General features: G+C 67.0%; 2 protein-coding genes across 2 annotated transcripts; both read left to right on the top strand.

Annotated features, from left to right (window-relative positions):
• Nucleotides 1-1,225: 1,225 nt before the first annotated feature.
• On the top strand, nucleotides 1,226-5,563 carry SOX12 (SRY-box transcription factor 12). The gene is made up of 2 exons (XM_080404367.1): nucleotides 1,226-2,219; nucleotides 2,361-5,563. Exon 1 carries the CDS (start codon nucleotides 1,313-1,315, stop codon nucleotides 2,201-2,203), a length of 891 nt encoding a protein of 296 aa, XP_080260493.1. The 5' UTR covers nucleotides 1,226-1,312; the 3' UTR covers nucleotides 2,204-2,219; nucleotides 2,361-5,563.
• Nucleotides 5,564-6,690: 1,127 nt separating this feature from the next.
• NRSN2 (neurensin 2) lies at nucleotides 6,691-10,331 on the top strand. Its single transcript, XM_080404381.1, is given in 4 exon segments — nucleotides 6,691-7,066; nucleotides 8,289-8,438; nucleotides 8,441-8,475; nucleotides 8,570-10,331. Coding segments are annotated over 4 exon segments (936 nt in total). The 5' UTR covers nucleotides 6,691-6,714; the 3' UTR covers nucleotides 8,969-10,331.
• Nucleotides 10,332-10,476: the final 145 nt, after the last annotated feature.

The following is a 10,476-nucleotide window of genomic DNA, read 5'->3' as shown; positions in this document are numbered from 1 at the left end:
CGCGGGGGGTAAGGCCCCACTCGTGGCACCGGCGGGGCAGCCCCGTGGGCCGCCGCCCCCCTGACCCGCCGGGAGCCGAGCCCTGCGGAGACGCTGCTGGGCCGGGGAGCGGCGGACACACATACACAGGCGCGTCCACGAAGCATCGGCCTTCCCAGGGCGCAGGGGGCCGAGCGCTGCAAGCCCCACTGGAGATTACGGGGGCTGTCCCTGGGCCAGGGATCTGCCGAGGGTACTGGGGGCAGTGGGGGCCCGGTGGACCGGCGAGGCCGGGGACCGGGAGCAGCGTCCCGGGGGGATGCTCAGTGTCCAGGAGCGTGGAGCCGTGCCCGGGCCGGGGTGCAGCTCCCAGGGGGCCGCGAGGCGTGTGGGGGCTCCCGGGGGTGCCCACGTGCGGGTCTAGGGGGCACCGGGGTGGCCACACAGGGGGAGCAGCGGATACCGGCAGGGTTTGGGAGCATCCCCGAGTGGGTACCGGAGGGCACGGAGGAGTCCCGAGGGGCCCCGGCCGGGGTACTGGGACGCTGGTGAAGGTACCGAGGGGTGCTGTGCTGCTCGGGTGAGGGCATCGGCAGCTACCGGGGTGCCGCGGCGGCGGTACCGGGGGGTACCGGGGCGTGCCGCCCTGCCATTCTCTCCAGCAACCCTTCTCCGGAGGGCGCCCATTGGCGGAGCTGGATATTCCCCCCCGCCCCGCGGCCAATGGGCCGGGGGGGGCGGTGCCTCCCATTGACAGAACCGGCGCGGCGGTGTTTACCGGGGGCGGCGCGGGGGCGGAGCGGCGGCGCCTATAAGAGCGGCACCGGGGGGCGTGCGGCTCCTGGGCTGCCCGCACCGCCCCCGCGCACCCCCCGACCCGGACCCGCCGCAGCATCCCCGCATCCCCCGCCACCGGAGCAGCCACCGATTTCACTGGGGAAGCATCCCCGGGCGGCGCGGAGCCCCCGCGGCGTGCAGCATCCCTGGGCCGGTACAGAGCATCCCCGAGCGAGCGCGGAGCATCCCCGGACCAGAGCGCTGCGGAGCATCCCGGAGGCGGAGGCCACCGGGCCGGCTCGGGGTCCCTCCGGAGCATCGCAGCGGCCGCCGCTCCGGCGGAGCCGCCCCCGCCGTGCGCCCCCAGGCCCCGGCGCGGCCCCCTGCGCCCCGCCCCGCCGCCGCCGCCCGCTCCGCACAATGGGGGCGGCGCGGCGCGGCGCGTAGCGGCGGGCGGGGAGGCGGCGGCGGCGGCGGCGGGCGGGGAGGAGGAGGAGGAGGAGGAGGAAGAGGAGGAGGAAGAGGGGGAGGCGGTGGTGTGGTCCCGGGTCCCGGCATGGTGCAGCGCGGCACACGGGGCCGGGGCGTGGAGGCTCGGCGGGAGCCCTGCGCCTCGCTGCCCAGCCGCGACGCTGAACCCGCCTGGTGCAAGACGCCGAGCGGGCACATCAAGCGGCCCATGAACGCCTTCATGGTGTGGTCGCAGCACGAGCGCCGCAAGATCATGGACCAGTGGCCCGACATGCACAACGCCGAGATCTCCAAGCGCCTGGGCCGGCGTTGGCAGCTCCTCCACGATTCCGAGAAGATCCCCTTTGTCAAGGAGGCTGAGCGCCTGCGTCTCAAGCACATGGCCGACTACCCCGACTACAAGTACCGGCCTCGGAAAAAGGGCAAGGTGGGCACCGGCACGTCCCGTCCGCGGCTCCCGGTGAAGATCAAGCCCTCCATGCTGGGCCGTGTCTCTGCCGGCCGCCGGCAGCCTGCCAAGCCGCCCGACGCCTCCCAGGAGCCCATGCCAGAGGTGCCCACTGAGGACCGCACCGCGGCACCCGGCACAGCCACCTGGCACCTGGCACCCAGCGGGGAGCATGGCCCCCAGGAGCCCCCTGCATCCCCAAGCCCCGCTGCCACCTGCCCTGAGCCGGGGAGGTCACCGGAGAGTGAGTCCCCCTCTCCCATGTCAGCCGGGTCTCCTCCCTCCTCCTTCAGCTCCTCTGATGAGGAGCTGGAGGAAGAGCTGCTGGGGGTCCTGCCAGGGCGCGCCCCCACCAGCACCGCTTGCGGTGCCCTGGACTGGTCCGTCTTCGACAAGGACCACGACCTCTTCCCGCGGGGAGGCTCCTCGCACTTCGAGTTCCCGGACTATTGCACGCCTGAGGTGACGGAGATGATAGCGGGGGACTGGCTCATGTCCAGCATCTCAGACTTGGTCTTTACCTACTGAGTCCCGTGCTCTGCAGGTAACGCTCTTTTTTTTTTTTGTTTTTGTTTTTTCCCCAGCCCCCACAATCAGGTCATAGAAAAAAAAAACCCAAGAAAAAAAACCACAAAAAAAACCACCCACAAAAAAAAAAGAATCGAAACCAGCTGTTTACATGCAGGAATCAGGTATTTTGCCTTGAAGCCGCTGGAAGGCAGAGCTCCCTGCTCACCCTACCCCCCCCGGCACACACCCACTCCTCGTCTGTCTGTCTGGCTCTCGCCTCCTGGCCGTGGGACGCGTGGCTGACCGCCGCGGTTATTTGCCCGTGAAATGCAAACATCTCATCGGGTTTTCATTGTCAGTGCCTGGCCCCTTCTCCCCGTGGCTCTGGCCGTGGCGGTGCTGCTGGCCATGGCTGCTCCCAGCTGCTCCCATCCCTGCCAGCGCTGCCCAGTGCTCCCTCCCGCTCACTGGGCAGCCAGAGCGCCCACACCGGCCCCGGCTCTCGGTGCCCATCCCGCCCGATTCCTTTGGGAATGGCCAATTCCTTTTGCTTTTTGACTGCATTTAAAGCACAGCTTCAATTTTTTTCCTCTTCCCTGTTGTTGCAGCCCTTGGGGAGGGATGCGGAGCCATGCCTCCCTGCCCAACGCCCCATTTCGTCGGGGTCCCCAGCTTTGCGGGGTTGGTGTCCCACAGGATCAGCTCTTTCCCTGTGGCGCGCGCTCCCCACTGCTCACTTTGGGAAGAGCGAAGTTGCACACACGTGATCCGCACGTGGACGTGGGAGGCTGTGTTTTGCCTCTCGCCAGGCGGTTGTGCAGAAGGGGCTGTGCCGTGGGGGGAGTCCGTGCCCGGAGCCACCCCAAACCCCGGTGGGGATGAGCCCTTCCCGAAGCAGCCAGCCCCCATTTTAGCCTTGGACCAGGTGCCCGTGCAGGACCCACTCTGGGCTGGCTCGCTTTGGCCAGTGGAACCAGGTCCCACCGTGCCCGGCTGTGGCAGGCGATGGTGGCGGGGAGCAGGAGGGCAGGGATACTGTGGGAAATCTGCCTTAAGCAACCACCCAGATGGGGCTGAGAGCAGCGGCAGCGATGCCGGTGAGCGCATGGGGTGTGGGTGATGCTCTGGCACGGTCCTCCATGCATCGCTGTGCCATGCCCCGCTGCCAGCTTCACCAAGAGCAGGGCATCCCGGCAGAGTGCTGCCAAGGAGATTCCCGGCAGGAAAGATCCAGCCGCAGCAGCTGCTCCAGCTGGCTTTTTCTTTGCTTTTCCTAATGGCTTCTTCCTGCAACGAGCCACCTCCTCCGGAGCCAGGGAGCACGTGGCCGCAGTGCTGGCTCGGCAGTCATGGGCTGCAGTTGTGGGGCAGGGGCTGCGCTCAGGTACGGCTGTGCTGTGGGGGGTGCCGGTGGGGACCCCCACCACCCCGGGCTGCCAGCCCTATGGCCATGGCCGGGGCTGGCAGCACCTGAAGGAGCCGTCCTGGGCTCATCAGGGACTGCTGCTTGAAGCACCCTCTGACGTTTACCCTGACCCCGATTCTCCAAGGGCTCTGGGTGTGCACGAGCCCCTCTGGCCCTTTCCAGGAAGTGGGGTGCTGGGGGCAGCGGGGCACCTGCTCCCTGGGGCTCTGCCTCCCCGATCTGGGGCTGCTGGTTCTGCTGGTCACAGGCGGCCCCGTGCCTGTCCGTTGCTGTGGGGCTGGATGGAGCTGTGACCTGGGGAAGAGCACCCCCCACACAGGGTCCTGGCACCCCCCCAGTATGGCTCAGAGCTGGGACCTGCCTGGCCTCACTGCCGGAGGTGCCAGTGGCCCTGGCTCAGCCGTAGGGAAAGGCACTGTGATGCCGGGAGAGGTGTGTCCCCGGGCTCTTTGCAGGGATGCTCGGTGTCCCCCATCCCCATCCCAGGTGGCCTTGGGGTCCCCGCCAGGCACCCCCCTGACGGCCAGCCATCAGCATTGTAGATGTGTCGGTGTGTAGCGGTAGCTGTACGTGTGTGTGTCGGCATTGCGTTAGCCATGGTGTTTCAGTAGCCCCGGTGCGGGTGCCAGCCTGTGCAGGCAGGCGGGCATCACGCATCAGACACATGTCCCCCGTATAGAGCGCGACCCTGTCCCTGCCCCCCCGGCCGTTCCCCACCGGACCCAGTCCCACCCAAGGTGGAAAAGCCAAATAAGCACCAGGCCAGCCGCAATGCCGGCAGCCTGCTCCTGCCTTGCCGCTGCCCTGGGGGGGGGGATCTGCTTTCCCACTCCCCAGGGAGCCCTGTGCCAGGAGCACCCCAAGCCCCCTGCCATGTGTGAGCTGGGGTTGGGGTTCCCACGGGCTCCCGTGGCCCCGTGGCTCTCTGATGCGCACAGATGTTGCTCAGCACCTCGGTGCCTTCTTGGGGTGCGCGGCTGCCCTGTGCCGTGGCCAGGGGCGCTTGGGAAAGGTGCCGAGGCCACAGGTCACCTCTCCATCCCCATCTGTGGGGAAGCCAAAGCCCCCAGGTATCAGCAGGGCCTGAGGCCGTAGCGAGGGTCCCACATCAGACATGTGCTCTGCCGGTCCCACAGCTTGGGACTGCATCCCCTGTTCCCAGCGGGGACAGGGGTGGCCCGGGGTCTCTGCAGTCCCCTGCGTGCTGTGCATCGCCTGTGAGGCTGGGGCACTCCCTCCACGGACTGTCAGGTGAAACTTTTCCTCAGGAGCAGGTTCTGGGTCAGCACCAGAACCAGAGCCAGAGCCGGGCCCCCCCCCCCCCCCGCCCTGGCCGCAAGCACAACACCATCCGCTTCGTCCCCGTCCCCATCTGCGTCCCCTTCCTGCCTCCTCCTCGAGACTCGCTGGGTGTGTTTGTCAGGGGAGAACCGTTGTGGACAGTGGTGGATTTTCTGTGCTGTGTGGTTGTAGTTCTTAGAGACCCCCCCAGCGTGCAGACCCCTCCTGCTGCGCCCCTGCCTCCCCGCTGCCCGGTGCTGGCTGGCATGCGTGTGCGAGCGTGTGTGCGTGCGCGTGTGACATCCCGTCATCACTAGAGACAAAGCGAATAATAATAATAATAATAATAAATTAATAATAAAAATAAACCAAACCTCTCTCAGGAAGAAGCCGCCCCGGCGGCGGCCAAGCGGGCCGGGGGCCCCGGGAGCCGGCGGGGCCCCGGCGCAGCCTGCGGACGGGCACCAGCGCTCGGGGTCACCTTTGTAGTGTTGTGTTAGTGAAGGGTTCCTGTATCTGTCGTCTTGGAGAAATAGGCTTTTAGCCGAGGCACAGCCCCAGCTGCGGCCCGTTCCGGAGGGGTGTGATGCAGCTGGCTCCGGTGCTGCAGAAACTCGGCTAACGGTTATCCTGACTGTTGTGATTATGGAATAAAGTGTGTTGGTCTGCTCCCTATGGCTCTGGCTCCTCCTGCGCTGCCTCGCTCCTTCCAGGGGGGGTGTGGATCTCCAAGGGTGATGGGGGTGCCCAGGGGAATGTGGGGTCCCAGCGAGATGTGGCATTCCCAGGGGGATGCAGGGTCCCAGGGAGATGGGGATCCCCAGGGGGATGTGGGGTCCAAGGGAGATGTGGTATTCCCAGGAGGATGTTGGTCCCCAGTCCTGAGCATCCAGTTCCCACCCACGTCAGCTCCCACCCTGGTCCCGCACTGACCATCCCCTGAGGAGGGCTGGATGTTCCCGCGAAGCCGTGCCACGCTGCTGGGGGGTGTGAGCCTGCACGTCTGTGTGTGTGTGCGTGCACATGTATGTGCATCTCCTTGCATGTGTGCAAGCACCTGTGTGGTGTGCAGTGCACATTGTATGCAGGCTGGACACATACACTGGGTGTGCATGGGGTGTGTGGCTGCACAGCATGTGTTGGCGTGTGTGCACATGCATGCACTGTGCAGTGTGTGCTCTGTGTGTGCCTGTGCATGCATGTGCTCCCTGTGTGCCTCTGCATGTGTGCTCCATGTGTGCCTGTGCATGCATGTGCTCCCTGTGTGCCTCTGCATGTGTGCTCCCTGTGTGCCTCTGCATGTGTGTGCTTCATGTGTAGGTGTCTGTGCATGCATGTGCTCCCTGTTTGCCTGTGCATGTGTGTGCTCCTGTGCATGTGTGCGCTGTACCCGCTCTGTGCACACGCAGCCCCAGCAGCTCCCCCCGCGGGGAAAGGCCAGGGGGGCTGGGGCGTTAATCCAGCCCCGCCGGAGGGCTCGGGGTGGGGGTGGGGGGGTGGGGGGGCTACGGGGGGGCATGCGCCACTTGCGTCACACACACCCCCACCTGCAGCTGTTGCCACGGCAACAAGGGGAGCCCAGAGCATCCCCGGGTACCAGCCCTTCCCAGCTGTCCCCGGGGGTGGGGGTGGCTGTGCTGAGTGACACCCCCCAGCCCCATGGGAGCCCAGGGCTGCACCCGCTCTGGGACAGCACCCAGCATGGACCTGCGGTCCCCGAAGCCGCGGGGGCAGTGATGCTCTGGTGCCGGCTGATGGCAGCCCCCGGCCACAGCAGCAGGCTCCTGCCCGGGGCCACCGCCGCTGCCCCCCTGACCTCGCCATGGGCTGGTGCTCAGTGCCCGGCGTTGCCCATGCAGCCACGTGCCCACGCTGCGGCCGGCCCAGCTCTGCTCCACGCGTGGCGGCTGCCGGCACCGTATCACCAGCTCCACAGGCAGAGCCAGGGACCCCCTCTGTCCCCCACCCCGCCGCAGCACAGCCCCCCCTCCCCTCCCCACCTCTGGACGGGCAGTGGTGGGGCTGTGTGGGAGCTGGGGCCTGGCTGCCCACCCATGGGCAGTGCCATGGGATCCCTCCCGGACAGAAGGACAGTAGAGGGACCGCTGTTGGTGACAGCACTGGAACGGGGAAGGATGTGCTAAGGCCTCTGCCCCACACCCCGCGCCCCCGAGGTAAGTGGGGAGTAGGTAGGGCTGGGGTGTGGCCAGGGCTGAGCCTGTGTGGGGGGACACAGGGGGTACGGCGTGGGGGCAGCCCAGGGAAGAAGAGGGATGGGCATCACTGGGGTGGTCCCCAGGATGAGCCCCCCCTCCAAAGGCTGGTAGCACCAGGCAGGCTGGGCCCTCCCAGACCCCTGCATGCAAGAAGGGCCCTGCTGCTGCGTGGGGACAGAGGGAAAAACACGTCCCCGGTTCTGGGGACACCCAGGCTGGGGCTGTGCAGGGGGACAGCCAGTCCCGTGGGCAGTGTCCCCCTGCGAGGCCTCTCCGGTGCAGGGCTTTGTTCAGCGCTGCGGCCGGCACCGAAAGGGTCCCAGTCCCCCCCGCCCCCCTCCTGCGGGCTGACAGCCCTGAACACATCCCCAGGCACACGCACACACACATGCACGTGCACACACATGGACACGCACACACACGCGCACACACACGTGCACACACATGCACACGCACACACACATGTGCACACACACGCACACACACGTGCACACACATGCAAACGCCAGGCTGCGGGCACCCTGGCGAGGGCTGAGCAGGCAGTTCCCATGGCAATGCCCCATCCCCCGGGAGGGGACTCGGTGGTCCTGTCCCTGCAGTATGGTGGCTGTGTCCCCGTGTCCCCGGAAGGCAGCGGCTCCTTGGCCACCCCAAGGGTGGCTGCGTCCCTCCCTGCCACCGCTCCTCCTTCCCACCGCCGCCGATTGGGCGGCTGCCGGTGGCCTGATGTCGAGCCTCATCCTGCCAACGCGGCAACGGGGGCCATGCTGGGGCTGTGCCGGGTCTGGAGGCGGCCCAGGACGGGCAGATCCCCGCAGTGCAAGGCGGGGGGTCCCCTTCTCCATCCCATATGGAAGCCCCACCGGGATACGGGCAGTGATGTGCTCAGTCACCCTGAGGATGTGGCCTTGGCCTCGCTGCCCCAGCCAGGTCCTAGTGCCAAGACAGAACCTTGTGAGTGGGTGGGGGGCAGCTCCTGGGATCCCTCTTTGTGCTCCCCAACACAAGCAATGACCTCTGCATTGGGGGATGCAGCCAGCACCGGTGCCCTGTCCCCCACGTGCACCTCGGGGCCAGGGCAGGAGCCCCTGTGGGTGCTGCTGCAGGAGGGGGGTGGCTGTGGGTCCCTGGGTCCTGCCACCCTCCCCATAGCCTGGGCCACTCCCCCTGTGCCCCACAGGCCTGATGCCCACCTGTGAGCTGGACTGCAGTTGCGGCCGCGGGCCCAGCGTGGCGCAGGGGAAGTGGTATGGGGTCCATTCCTACCTCCACCTCTTCTATGAGGACTGTACTGGGGCCAGGTCCAGTGAAGACGGGGACAGGGATGGGTCCTGACCCCCGGAGCCTGGCCCCCCCTCATCTGGAAGGTAAGAGACCCCAGAACCCTTCCTCCTGCCTCCCCCTGCCCACATCCTGCGTGGGGTGCATCCCACCATGGCATTTGGGTGGCCCTGTCCCCAGGCGAGCTTCTTCACAGGGACCTTGCTCCTGCTTGTGGGGGCTGCCACGCTGGCTGCTGGCTCCCTGGTGCCCCCAAAGCTGGAGGGGATCATGGTGGAGGAGTTTGTGGTGCTAGATGTGCAGGTGGTGCGGTACAACCACGCACTGGGGATGTGCTGGCTGGTGGGCATGGTGCTGTGCGCAGTGGCTGGGGCGCTGGCAGCCATTGGGCTCCTCTCTTGTGCGCTGGCCCCGCGCTGCCCCCAGGAAGAGGAACAGCAGCTCTCACCCATCCTGTGGGGCAGCCCCCCCGCCACAGTCCCCTGCCGCCCAGTGGGGACAGCGATGCCCTTTGACACCTCCTGCTTTTACGGCATCCAGCCCCGGCCCAGCACCTGGGGCCAGGGGCGTGATGGGTGATGGCCGGCATGGGGCCAAGCTGTGCTGCTCCCTGGAACCAGCTGGATCACCTGGAGCTGGTTTGTGGCCAGCACTACAGGGCATCTGGCTCAGTCCTGGCATGGCCACCATGTCCTGCCATCCCCTGGCCCTGCGGCCCCTGCACCCCGGCTTCCGCAGAGCAGTAAAAGCTGCCAAGAAATCCCTTTGCTGGTGGCTCAATGGCTGTTGCTGTGTCTGTGTCCAAACCCCCGTGAGCACCAGGTTACGTGTGACGGCCACCGCCTGCCCCCACCGCCAGCAGCACCTCGTTCAGTTTGGTGTGGAACGGGATCAGAACCTGGGAATGAAACCATTTGGCCCAGTTTCACTGCTGGAGGCTGCTGAGGCTGCTGCTGGTGGGTGACAGTACAGTGGTGGGCACCCACCCTGGGGGCACGGTGTGTGGGGGCACATGCAGCAGTGTGCCCTTTCCTGCCAGCCTGGTGCAGGCCTGCGCACCACCTGCCTTGGCCACTGCCACCTCAGCTCCCTGGGACACCCCTGCACACCAGGGTGCTGCTGTGTCTCAGCAGGAGGGTCCTCGTCACACAGCCCCACCGTGCTTGGGGACCAGCATCACTCTGGGGGCAAAGACCACCATCACTGCTGCTCAAACAGGTGCTGTCAGGCCCCTGTCCCACGTCTCCCTGAGGCCAGGACCCACCAGGGCCTTGCATCACCCCACAGGAACGTTGCAACACACACACATAATGTATTCCTGGCACGTGTGGCCCTGGGGGCACCCACCCCTGCCGGCAGCGGGCACCATGGGGGTGCCAGGGCCCCAGACTCTGCCTCTCATTCCCCTGGCTTGGCCCTCTGTCCTCAGGGAAGCCGAGGGGCTCCTGCAGACCGGCATGGCTGGTGGCCTGGCATGCTGGCATGTCTCCATGCTGCCTCTTGCAGCATCAGGGTGAGAGCATGTCCATGCTGCGGCAGTGACCTGGCTGGTGGCACACGGCTGCTCCAATAACCCTGGGCTGGAGGACCTGGTCACCCTGGGCAGGCTTGGGTGCAGCAGCAGCCATCCCCTCAGCTGGGGACCAGGGTGGGAGGGCGAGGCGGGGATGGGGAGTGGGAGAGGGGCCCATCTCCATGCCCTTGTGAGGTGCCGATGCTGGTCATGCAGGGGGAGGGTGGCGGGGCAGGGACGCAGGCAGGGCAGCTGGGATCTTGCACTTGGGCTCACAGCAGCACCAGCCACAGCAGGGAGGGACAGGATGCGACAGGAGTGGGTGGCCACCCAGCACAGCCCAGATCCAGCCTGGAGGAGGTGGCTGGCGAAGCCCCAGGACAGCCCTGAGCCAGTGAGGCCAAAGCCCCTGCACCCCCAGCCCCATGCGCCACCGGTCCCAGTGGATCGGGCCCCACGTCCTGCTGGATCCTGTGCATGGATCCACCGAGGCCAAGGACAGCTGCCAGGTACGGGCACCGCGTGCTTCGGCACAGGCAACCACTCCTTGACAGGGACAGGGGGGAAGAGCTGC

This window comes from Falco punctatus (genome assembly GCF_963210335.1).
Source record: "Falco punctatus genome assembly, chromosome: 10".
NCBI classification, from domain to species: Eukaryota; Metazoa; Chordata; class Aves; order Falconiformes; family Falconidae; genus Falco; species Falco punctatus.
Note: the sequence above shows the minus strand (reverse complement) of the source record. Positions and strands in the feature narration are given on the sequence as shown.

Coding starts and splice junctions, on each gene's coding strand:
- SOX12 (XM_080404367.1), top strand. CDS start 1,313: ATGGTGCAGCGCGGCACACGGGGCCGGGGCGTGGAGGCTCGGCGGGAG.